This window comes from Carettochelys insculpta, chromosome 22 (assembly GCF_033958435.1).
Source record: "Carettochelys insculpta isolate YL-2023 chromosome 22, ASM3395843v1, whole genome shotgun sequence".
Classification (NCBI taxonomy): Eukaryota; Metazoa; Chordata; order Testudines; family Carettochelyidae; genus Carettochelys; species Carettochelys insculpta.
In genome coordinates, this window is record NC_134158.1 from 13233996 (window position 1) to 13246055 (window position 12060).

The following is a 12060-nucleotide window of genomic DNA, read 5'->3' on the forward strand; positions in this document are numbered from 1 at the left end:
TGGTGGGAGGAGGCCCTGAGGGGCCCCTGGAGCTGGGGCCTTGCCCCCTCCTTTGTGTCTCTCTCTCTCCCAGCCCAGACTAACTGCTTTCAAACTCCCAGGTTCAATTCAAACCCCTCAGGCTCCACCTACCCCTTTGTCTGCCATCCAGAGGTGTCACCTGGGTTACTCTCAGCAGGAGCCCCGCACCCTCTGTAAGCCACACACATACACACACGTATCCCTCACTGCATCACACTCCCAAAAAATTATGTTCATCTACATGTCTGACAATAGCGTTCTGTATAGTTTCAACCGATTTGTCCAGGATTGACATCAGACTTACCAGACTGTAATTGCCAGAGTCACCTGTAGCGCCCTTTTTAAAAATTGGCATCACTTTAGCTGTCTTCCTGTCATTGGATACAGAAGCTGATTTACAGGGCAAGTGACAAACCACAGCTAGAACAACAAGAAGTTCTGTGGCACCTTATAGACTAACAGATATTTTGGAGCATAAGTGTTTGTGGGCAAAGACCCCCTTTGTCAGTGGCTTGAGAACCACAGCTAGTCATTCTGCAGTTTCACATTTGAGTTCCTTCAGAACACTTGGGTGATGCCACCAGTTCCCAGTGATTTAGCGCTGTTTAGCTCATTCATCTGCTTCCAAGCCTCTTCTTGGGCCATTCCTCAGCTTTGTCCCTGGGCCAAAAGAATGACTCAGGTTTGGAAATCTCACTCTTGACCTCAGCCACAAATTGTTTTGTTTTCCTGGGTTCCCCTGGGCTCCCTCTGCCCCATGGCCCATCGCTCCCCAATCACCTGCTCAGGTGTCTTTCATTGTTCTTTGTCCCCACAAGGGCAGCATGGATACGGACGACCTGAAACTGGCACTGGAGAGGCAACGGGTGGAGAACAGGGAACTGGTGGAGGCGCTGCTGCAGCTGGAGGCCGACTACACCCGGCTGCAACAGGAGCGAGATGAGGTGCAGGAGGAGGTGGGCAGGTGAGGGGTGCACAGTATTAGGCGTGGCAGAGGGGGAAGCAAGAGCATTAGCACAGCTTGGTTGGTAGCCAGTGTTCCCTCTCTTTTCCTCCAGCCCTGAGTGGAATGACTTTTATTGCATGTGACAGTGTGGAGGTGATGTGTGACGCGGAGCTGACAGACAACATGGAGATGATGCGCGACACAGCACCTGCATATTGGGACCCCGAAGGGGCCAGAACCCAGAAAGCAAACAGAACCCAAATTTTGTATTTCCTGATTTGCAAATCAAGCCTCCCAGTTTCTGAATGCTCGGGGTTAGCAATACAACGGGAGGTGCAGAAGGCAATTCTGCCCAATATGAGCAGGATTTCCTACATGTGCTAACGCAGACCAATGCAGAGTCCTAGCATAGAATCATAGAATCATAAAATCATAGAACACTAGGACCGGAAGGGGCCTCGAGAGGCCATCGAGTCCAGTCCCCTGCCCCGACGGCAGGACCGACCACTATCTACACCATCCCTGATAGACATCTATCTAATCTGTTCTTAAATATCTCCAGCGAGGGAGATTCCACAACCTCCCTTGGCAACTTATTCCAGTACTTGACCACCCTGACAGTTAGGAACTTTTTCCTAATGTCCAACCTAAACTTCCCTTGCTGCAGTTTAAGTCCATTGCCTCTTGTTCTCTCCTCAGAGGCCAAGAAGAACAAGTTTTCTCCCTCCTCCTTATGACACCCTTTAAGATATCTGAAAACCGCTATCATGTCCCCCCTCAATCTTCTTTTTTCCAAGCTAAACAAGCCCAATTCTTTCAGCCTTTCTTCATAAGTCATGTTCTCCAGACCTTTTATCATTCTAGTTGCTCTTCTCTGGACCTTCTCGAATTTCTCCACATCTTTCTTGAATTGGGGTGCCCAGAACTGGACACAATATTCCAGCTGAGGTCTAACCAGCGCAGAGTAGAGCGGTAGAATGATTTCTTGTGTCTTGTTCACAACACACCTGCTAATGCATCCCAGAATCATGTTTGCTTTTTTTGCAACAGCATCTCCCTGTTGACTCATGGGAAAAAGGCATCCACAAGAGCCGTTTTCATGGCAGGACCAGGATTTTATTTGGCATTATGCCTCTGGCAGAAGCCAGTTTCTGACACAGGAAAGTGAACCAGCCAGCACAAACCTGGCCCATGTGTGGGGACAGGAGTAAGGGGAGTTCCTGCTTGAGACCTGAGAGCTGTCCGCCTGTACCTCTGAAGCATAACAGTCCATTAATCCTCATTACAAAGGACCTTGGTATGCTCCAGGCCTTTTGAAAAATTATGTTTATTGAGACAATATATCACACCTTCACTGAACTGTTCACATCACCACCATTCTGCAAGCCAGCAGTTTTCCAAGAGTTAATTCCATCATCTCCCCCTTTTCCGCCTCACCTTCCCAAACACCTAATTGATTACTTTCCAAGCAACAGCCATACTTACGTGGTAATGTGCAGCTGGGTGGAGAAACCTGCTGCAAGTCAAGGCTTGCAAAATTAGCATTTGAAGAAGTGGGTCTGTCCCACGAAAGCTCATCACCTAATAAATTACTTTGTTAGTCTTTAGAGCACTACTTGACTGCTTTTTTGTTTTGATAGAATACAGACGAACACAGTTATCTGTCTGTCACTTTTAGTATTTAAATGGTATAAGGGAATCCAGAGCAATCTTTGCTGCAGTAGTGGAACCTCTGCTTTGGATTACAACAGCCTCAGGTGCTGGACAGTGTAAAAAGCAGACAGACAAACTCTGAGGTATCTAGTAGGTTGTCAATACGCATTAACGTGTTAATTTTTTTAACACTTTAATCCTGTCCCACATTAATTGGAGGCATTAATGTGTGTTAATCGACAGCCCCACTATATATTTTACAGAGTTTGTCTGATAAAGAATGCCTCTGAAACACGAAGAGCCTGGACCACCAGATTCAGTATACAGCTTCCCCTTGGAATGTAAAGCCAGGTAGGGGTGGGCTGTGTCAGGACAAAGGGATGTGCCTGGAATGGCATTGCTTCTCAGGGAACCAAACAGAAAGACACACACTCACCCAAGCATGTACAGCCCTCAAAACTGACCTCCCTGAGCGAATGCTGAAAGACTGAACCCGACACACAGGAGAACCCTGGATGGGGATTGGTTCTTAATCAGCCTTACCAGAAAGGAGAGAAAATGGAGAAATGTGGGGCACTGTTCTGCTTTGGCACAATTACATCGATGCTTATGGTTTGAAACGGACAAGACAATGTTGTCAGAAACCAAATTGAGCACAGGCCTTTTTTTTCGTTAGAACACAGTGAACGATATCTTTTTATAAGGACACAGAAAAAAATACACTTGATGGAATTCCTGGAGGGGATCGTTGGAACCTCCCAGGACACACAATAATGGACCTTCAAGTGGATTTTACCATTAGCTTACAAGGGGAGATGTCAGAATTGCAATTCATTGGCAAGTTTGACACATTTATCCTGGGGCTTAAGAGATATCTGAGTTATTTTACCTGTTACAAGAGCAATTTCCACCCCCTTTGATGTTCCCAGGAATGGCCCCACCCTACTTAATTAACTCCTTCTACAGGTCCTGTTAATGACAGGTCCTCTCCCCTTTTCCCCTCCTTCCTCTTCCTCCCTCTGGCTAAATATACACCCTGTACTCTCATTTTTGCTCCAAAATCTGAAGAAGTGGGGCTGTCCCATGAAAGCTCCTGACCTAACAAAAAAATTCTTAGCCTTTCAGGTGCTACAGGATGGCTTGTTCGGTTTTCTGTTTAAAAAAAAGAAAACACTGTATTTGTTTAAAATTACCATTGTTTAAACAAAGCATGTACATTTTCCTTTGATTTTCTATATAAAACCCCTCCAAATTGAGTTATGGATCCAAGCACTCCAGGGTGAATCCACAGTACTTAACGATGGGCTCTCCGAGCTGTTGGGCAGGGGTCTAACAAGATGCCGTGGCTGGAAGCTGCAGCTGGAGAAAGTCAGCCTGGAAATAAAGCATCCATGTTTGACTGGGAGGGTAATTAACCACTAGGGCAACGGGCCAAGGCAGGTGGTGGGTTCTCCATTGTGGGAGGTTTTTCTCACACCTAGGAATTACTGCCAGGGAAGAGAAGCAGCTGTTTGCCTGTCTGGTCCAGAGGTGGGGTCCCATCTTGCCTGGGGACTTTTCACTCGAGTCTAGTTTGTGCCTGAAATCTTTTCTCCTCCTCTGGTGGGTTCCAGGCTGCGGAGAGCCACGCTGGCCACGGAGGAGACAGACGGGCTGTGGGAGGAGCTGGATATGGCCAAAGCCAACTTGCTGCACTTCCAGCAGGAAATAAAGCTCCTGAAACGCCAGCGGGAGAGCTTGGTAATGTTATCCCAGTGTGCCAGCCTCCCATAGGACTTCCTTGCTAGGATCCCACTTCTGACACCAAAGGCAGCCAAATTGAGCTTTTTCCCCTGGGGGGTTGGCACATGGTTAGGGTGGTAGCCTGGTGCCACACAGGGTCCTTTTTGGTCCTCCTGCTCCTGCCCAGAAGCTGTATTAGTGTGGGTGAGTTGTTCTGTGCATCAGTTTCCCCCTCTGGCAGGACTGGTCCAACTCATTCTGGAGGTGGAAAACTGGGTTTTCTGAGCATGCTAGAAGTGTCTAACCACTCTGGCTAAGAGGGTTGCGTCTGTCTGGGTTTTATCCAGCTGGTGTTTGGCTTCTTTGTCTGGGTACCCTTTAGGGTTGCCAGGTGCCCAGTTTTCATCTGAAAAGTCAGATGCAAAAGCAGAGCTGGCAACCCTAAATGGCACCTGAATCAAAAAATCTAGCTACCATGTGCCAGGGGAGGATGGAGAGGGGCTTAGCCTCAGGGGAACAGGTGGGGCAGTGCCAGGGGCAGGAGTGGGGCCCTGGATGAAACAGCTGGGAGGGGGTGGCACCAGAGGGAAGAGGCGGGGTAGGGGGGTAGGGATTTGGTGGGAAGAGGCAGAGCAGGATGGAGCTCTGGGGAGAACAGTGCGACAGAGGCGGGACCTCGGTAGAAGAGACCATTCAGGGGAGTGGGGCCTTGGGGGAAGAGGCGGTGCAGGGGGCGGGGCCTCGGGGGCCCGGTTACCAGCAGACAGGAGGTAACTTTTGTGCGCCCCCTGCAGGAGGATGAGAAGCAGGAGATGCGCAGCACCATCCAGGAGCTGACGACAGAGGTATGTCTGCGGCGGGTGCGGAGGGTGCAGATGTGGGGCCTGGCCAGGTCAGGGCCATGGGCCCGTTTGCTGTCACAGCACCACCTGGTTTCCTCTGCAGAATCTCACCCTGACCAAGGGCAACTTCCGAAGCCACCAGCAGCTGGTGGAGGTGCAGCAAGCTCTGAAGCAGCTGAAGGTGGGTGGTGTCTCAGCTCTCCCGGGGGGGCGGGCACAACCGCCCCCGGGGCTGCCTCTCAGCGAGGCAGCGCCGGACGGGGGGAGCTGCCTCCGTTCTGTTCTCAGCTCTTCACCAGTCCTTCGGCATGACCTGGGGCAGCACGCCCTGCCTCGGTTTCCCCTCCCGTCCCAGCCACGGTCTGTGGCACCGAGAGTTCCATTTGCTGAGTGTCTGGGCAGCATCCAGGAGAAGAGGGGTCCCTGACCTTGGCTCGAGTTCTTGAGCCCCCTCTTCCACGCACAGACCCCACACCGATCAGACAACCAGCCCCCAGCCCCTCTTGCAGCCTCATTGCCCTGAGAGCGCTCCCTTGGCAGCAAAGCCCCACCCCCAGGCATGGCCCCAGGGGGTCCACATTTGTGGGCCAGGTGTGGGTAGGCAGTGGGGGAGCAGTGGGGCTGGCCCAGCAGGAGACGTCTGTCCTGTATAATTATTTGGGGCAGGGCAAGGTGAGAGCAGATGCCAGTGGGTTCTGGTGTCCCCGCCAGCCCCCCACAGTTCCCCTATCCCCACCCCCCGGGTCTGCCTCTCTTACGGCTCTCTGCCCCTCACTAGGTCGAGCTGCAGCGCGTGAAGGAGGAGAGAGATGCACAGGAGAAGGAGCTGGCCAAGGTAACGGGCCGGGCCGGGCCGGGCCGGGCCGGGCCGGGCCGGGCCGGGCCTTTCTCACTCACAGGCTTTCCCAAGGGCAGTTCCACCCCAGGGATCGTCCGTCCCATTTCTCTGACGCCGGCTGAGCCCTCAGTTTGCCTTTGGTCTCTGCAGAACTGGCCGGAAGCCGTCCCCCAGTGGGAATATGTCGCGGCTGGTGGAAGGGGTGAGACTTTCCATGCACCGCAGCCTGGGGGCTCTTACCAGGAGCTCCTGTGTTGTCAGAGCATCTGCTTGTAGAACTGGAAGGCCCCTCGAGGTCATTGAGTCCAGTTGCCTGCTCCCCTGGCAGGGCCAGGCCCCTCCAGCCCACCCCCAACAGGCTTTTGTCTTAAAACTCCTTAAAAACCTGCTCTTAAAACTTCCTAGACAGTCGCTGCCCATTCTGACGTGCCAGCTGCTTCCAAGTGCTTACGTTGTTGGCAGGAGGGTGTCATTATTCTATCGTTCTCCGTTGGGTATTTTCCTCCCTGGCATATCGTTACTTTGCCATTCCCGTGATACCAGCGTGTCCTGACGTCACCTGCCAAGCCCCACACGTTCCCCTGGGTTTGTTTTTCAGGAGAAGCTCCACTCCACTGAGCTGACGGAGACGGTTCGGGAGCAACAGGAGATACAAGAGGTACTGGGTTTTACTGCTGCACAGACCTTGCTGTCTGGAACTGCCCAGCGAGGGGCCGGGAGCCTGGGATGGGGCCTTTGACAGAGGTGGGGCTTTGAGGGTGCTGCAGGCTGGGACCAGGTGGGGGGGGGCGGCCCTAGAGTCGGGGGGAGACCAGGCAGTGTGCTGTGGTCTCACTTCACAACGCTTTGCTTTAAGGTCCTGCAGAGCAAAATAAACCAACTGAAGGAGGAGCTGGAGGATTCGGAGCAGCAGAACGCACTGTAGGTCTGGGGAAGGCGGGGGGGGGCAAACCTCCAGCCGGGATCCTTCGGCCAGAGTGCCATCGGCATCCATGGGGTCAAATCCCAGCTGGGACCTATGGCCTGTAGCTCTGCTGGAGTCAATGGGGCCAGACCCCCAGCTGGGGTTCTTGAGTTGTAGTTCCACTGGAGTCAGTGGGGTGAGTCCCCCAGCTGGGGTCAATGGGCCATAGCTCCATTGGTGTCTATGGGTGTCAAATCTCATCTGGGGGCCATGGGCTGTGGCTCTATTGGAGTCAGTGGGGCCAGACCCCCAGCTGATGGGAACTGGGCTCCAGACCATCGGGGTGGTGGGAATCCATAGCCGTTTCCCATGACCTTCTTGTCTTTAATTGTAATTCCTGATACCTGAACCCTATGGAAGAAAACTTCACCAGAGCCCCAGCAACATTGTCGGCCCCCTGAGTGTGTGAAAGCTCTGCCCAGGCCTGGCACATGGTTTTGGGTCCCAATTCAACTATAGACTCCACTTGTTAGCCACCCTTGTTGCGGGGCTGGGCAGCACCTGGCACGATGGGGCCCTGATCTCCTTGGGGGTTCACACAGCTCCCAGAGCAATGGGTGTCCACGCGTGTAGCGACTAACCCCAATCCCCCATGATCCTTTGTGCACAAGCCAGTGTGTTCTGCACCCCTAATTCTGGCTTTGGTCCCTGGCACTCTGGACGTGGCTTAGATGTCGCGTGTGGCCCAGTGATGGAATTTGTACCCTCTGTTCCCTCTCCCTGTTGACCTGTTCCGGCCTTCAGAAGTGGTGAAAGGCTCTGGCTAAGGGGACCAACTGGCTAAGCAGCAGTTCTGCAGCAAAAGACCTGGGCGTTACAGTGGAGGAGCGGCTGGATATGAGTCGGCTGCGTGCCCTTGTAGCCAAGTAGGCCAATGGTGTATTGGGCTGCGTTAGGAGAAGCATTTCCAGATCTAGGGAAGTGGTTATTCCCCTCTGTTCAGCACTGGTGAGGCCACATCTGGAGTACTGTGTCCAGTTCTGGGCCCCTCACTACAGAAAGGATGTGGGTGCGTTGGACAGGGGTCAGCGGAGCGCAATGAAAATGCTTAGGGAGCTGGAGCACATGGCCTAAGAGGAGAGGCTGAGGGATTTGGGCTTGTGTAGTTTGCAGAGTGAAGGGCGATTTAATAGCAGCCTTCAACTCCCTGAAGGGGGGGTTCCAAAGAAGATGGAGAGAGGCCGATCCCAGTGGTGGCGGATGGCAGAACAAGGAGCCGTGGTCTCAAGTTACGGGGGAGGTGTAGTTTGGATATTAGGAAAACTTTCCCCAGGAGGGTGAAGCACTGGGATGTGTTACCTAGGGAGGTCGTGGAGCCTCCATCCCTGGAGGTGTTTAAGTCCCAGCTTGACAGAGCCCTGGCTGGGATGGCTTAGTTGGGGCTGGTCCTGCAGGGGGCTGGACTTGAGGTCTGACTCTGATCGGGCCCAGATGTCCCATGGGGACCTGTGTGATTGGTGAGGGGCTCTGGGTTTTGCAGGGGTCTATGGCGGCTGATAAGGTTTGCAGTGCATCGCCCGGGGCTCGGAAGGCCAGCAGCCCTGTGGCTGGTTGCGCCGGGGAGCTGAGCTCCCCTAGGAGGAATACCACCGGCAGACCCATGGTGGAGAAGGGCTCCTCGGGGCCCCTGTGTGAAGCAGGAGGAGGGTCTTTCCTGGGAGTGACTGACCAGGGGGATGGGCAGCTGCTACAAGAGCGGCTGCCCCAGCCAGGTCACTCCGGGTGGGGGAAATTAACCCTTCCAGAAGCTGGTGCAATGAAGGATCACATCACCCGCCTCCACCTTCCTCTTCGCCCAAAGCCTTGGAGGGCTCCGTGCCAGGGGAGCCCAATCCCCTCACCTCTCCTGAGGAGCAGACCCGCGAGGCACCCCCCGGCTTTGCCCTCTGACGGCTCCCTCTTGCTTTCACAGCCAGAAGCTGGAAGAGGGTGAGGACCTCTCAGGGTCATTGCTGTGCGAGATTGTGGAAGCCAAGCTGGTAAGGAACCCACAGAGCCGGGCTTGGCCAGCCTGGGTCGTGGTGCCAGCAGCAGAGGCATCCCGGCCATAGGACCGTCCGGGGTGGCGGTCCCAGGCTCTGCACTTAGGGGAGCCCTGTGGCACCTGCCTCAATGACCCTATGGGTGGAACCCAGGAGATTATCTGGGGACCTGGTGTGGCGCAGCCCCTGGGGTCACCCACCCCCTTCCCTCACTCTGTCCCCCCACTGTGCTCGGCCTCACCCTGACAGTGAGGAGCCCAGCCCCAGAGCCCCCCACTTTCTGCTGCCACAGAGCAGTGAGGCACAGCGGGCCGGGAGAGGAAGCAGAGGGGAGTGGGTTAGCCTGCCAGGCCCTTCTGGCTCCTGCCGTGGCAGTGAGTGTGTGTGTGTGTTGGGGGGGGTGACTCCTGCTGCTCACCACACCAGGCCCCTGGGTGGGGGACAGGCGTGGGAGGGGCATAACAGGGGAGGAGCTTGGGGAAGGGGTGGAGCAGGGGTGGGGGCAGGGCCTGCACCAGGGGCTTATCCTGGCCCGACTGGCCCCTTTCCTTGGTTGGGTCCGGGCAGCACCTGGCACAACTGGGGGCCCTGATCCTGGTCAGATTCTGTGCAGTGCCCCACGTGCCCTTGGGCCCCAACCCTCCGCGGTGGTCTGGCCCCAGTTTTGATCCATCCGGTAACCAAACTTCCCGCTGGCGGTGATTCTGCAGGAGACACGTCTGGGGGCAAAGAGACGCGGCGTCGCCTACTGGCTGTGGTGAGTGCCGGCTCGGCCTCTCCCTGGCGTGGGTCCCGGTCGAGTCAGGGCAGCCGTGGCACAGTTAGCCTTTCTTCTCACCGCTGCTGCCTGACTGGCTGGCCACTGAGGCAGGGTACTTGTTTCTGTCTGGCTTTGTGCCGGAGCTTCATCCTGGCAGCAAATACCCAGCGAGAAGGGTGGGAAGGGATCAGCCCATCTAGCCCGGCCTCTGGTCTCCGACAGACTGCCGCTGCTTGATGCAGTGGAAGGCAGGCGATGCCCCCTAGTGGGAGGTGATGGAATAACCCACACACCTGGCCTGGAGCCACCTCACCCCCATGAGTTTGACGTTGGCTCCTGTGTTTTGCTGCCCTGCACAGCTCAGGGTCCAGCTGCCGAGTTGGAGCCGTTCACTGTGGTGCCCTTACCCCCAGGGTCAGGATGCTATGGGGGTTTGCATTACTCCACACCGGGTGCCTAGGACTCTGCAGTGGGATACACACCACGGGGCTGGCCACAAGACTAACTGGGGGGATGGGGGATCCCCAGCCAAGGTTACCTGGGGAGAGCCATAGGGCCCCTTCTGGCCTGCAGACCCCGGGATCCTCTAGGGATGCCCAGGCCTTGGTGGGCTCCTGCAGTGTGTCCATCCTCCCGTGGTGGGGCGTTCCTCAGCTTCTCTGTTCCTCTTCCCCCGCAGGGCACTGGCTTCCCTCTGCATCTGGCTGCAGCTGCTGACCGGCTGCCTGCTGGCCACTGCCGCCCTCTACACGTACTTCTTTGACGGGGAGTTCGTCTACCGCACGCTGCCGCAGGTGCTCTCTGAGCGGGGCTACGACCAGCTGGCCTCCGGCCTGGCTGGCCACCTCACCCTGCACAGCCAGGGGCTGCTGCCCTTCTGAACTCCCGGCACAGCTGCCTGGTGCTATCGGCTCTGTGTCTGGAGGAGAACCCAGCGGAGGCCCGGGGGTGATTAAAATATTTACCAGCTGTGTGTTTGCAGCTGTGCCTCCCAGTCCTCAGCGAGGTCACTGCAGTGCAGCCCATAGCATGGGGCTGACCCCACCCCCACAGGCTTCAGTAAATGCCACGTGCCCCAGGTGGTGGGGGGTGCCTGCTTCAGACTGTGACGCAGGGTAAACTGAGGCACATGAGCAGCCACCTCTGAGTCTCAGCCCCCCCCCCACCAACAATTGGGGCTGTTCTAACCCCCCCGCCTGGTAAGTGCCCTGGGCCCAGCAGAGGGGAGATGTCCAGTCATGGAGGAAAACTGCGGCTGTTAGTTACTGGGCATGTCCTGGCCCCATCTCCCAGCCACAAGGTGGGAGGGTGGATAGGTAGGAGCACATCATGTACCAGGAGCTATGGAGTCTAAAGCTGGAGTCCATGGAGCCAGACCCCCAGCTTGGCCCCTGGGCCGTAGCTCCATTGGTGCTGGAGGAGCTGCTCTGTCGTGAATGGGGCTGGCTGGGTGGGTGACACCATTTTCCTGGATGGTTCCAGCCATTCAGGCAGTTAAAGGCTTTGCTCACCTGTGTTAACTCTTTAGACCTACCCCGATGGCCTGGCCTGGGAGGGTCACAATCACCGAGAGAGCGAGACTCCTAGAGAGGCCCAGGAATGCTTGGGGAAGCAGAAAGTGAGTGGGCAGGAGGCCAGGAGGGAAACGGCGGGTGGGCTGCAGCTCGAGCTGGGTCTGTTGTGGACAGCCGAGCCCTTGGAAGGCTCTGTAAGGAGCCAGGCAGCCAGGCATGGAGAACCCAGCAATGTCCTGCCTAAGGAAGGCCTCAGTCCAGGAATTACAGCTAGAAGCGGGGATGTTTCATCAGATGCAATCAGGTTATTTGCAGGTTTGCTGGACTTCTCTGTGTCGAGGCCATGCAACCACCCATGCCGCACCCGGTAACTTTCCCAGCGGAAGCCCACAGAAGCAATTCTCTATGTTTTTCACCCTTTTCTCAGCTGCTCTGTAACACCAGGAAACCAATCAATGCGTCACCAAACGCGGCTTCTTTTCTCGTTCATAACACGCACCCTTGTGAGAACACATGCTCATTCTGGTGTCGGTGGGGCTGCCCAACTTGCTGGGACCCTGGGCAAGGCGGGATGGTGGGGCTCTGCCTCCCCATAAGAGGTGGGGCCATTGGCAGAAGGGGTAGGGCTGGGGCTCACGTCCCCAGAAAACCTCAGTGCGGCTGGGAGCATGCTGTGTTTCCTGGGGTGGTGGGCAGGAGCCCCCAGGCCTGTTGCAGCCACGGACCCCAGGGCAATTGCCCTTTTATCCACCCCAAATTGACAGGCCTGCTGGGTCCTACAAGGCAGGAGGTTCTGTGTGGACACCCTAAGACTGCAC

At 55.8% G+C, this 12060-nt stretch overlaps 1 protein-coding gene across 1 annotated transcript; it reads left to right on the forward strand.

The window, feature by feature from the left end:
* Positions 1-789: 789 nt before the first annotated feature.
* LOC142025259 (uncharacterized) lies at positions 790-10676 on the forward strand. The gene is made up of 10 exons (XM_075017883.1): positions 790-985; positions 4234-4360; positions 5137-5187; positions 5288-5365; positions 5963-6019; positions 6621-6680; positions 6879-6943; positions 8899-8965; positions 9679-9725; positions 10408-10676. Exons 1-10 carry the CDS (start codon positions 846-848, stop codon positions 10607-10609), a joined length of 894 nt encoding a protein of 297 aa, XP_074873984.1. The 5' UTR covers positions 790-845; the 3' UTR covers positions 10610-10676.
* The last annotated feature ends 1384 nt before the right edge of the window (positions 10677-12060 follow it).

Coding starts and splice junctions, on each gene's coding strand:
- LOC142025259 (XM_075017883.1), top strand. CDS start 846: ATGGATACGGACGACCTGAAACTGGCACTGGAGAGGCAACGGGTGGAG. Junction 4,361..5,136: donor AACGCCAGCGGGAGAGCTTG/GTAATGTTATCC, acceptor CGCCCCCTGCAG/GAGGATGAGAAGCAGGAGAT. Junction 8,966..9,678: donor AGATTGTGGAAGCCAAGCTG/GTAAGGAACCCA, acceptor GTGATTCTGCAG/GAGACACGTCTGGGGGCAAA.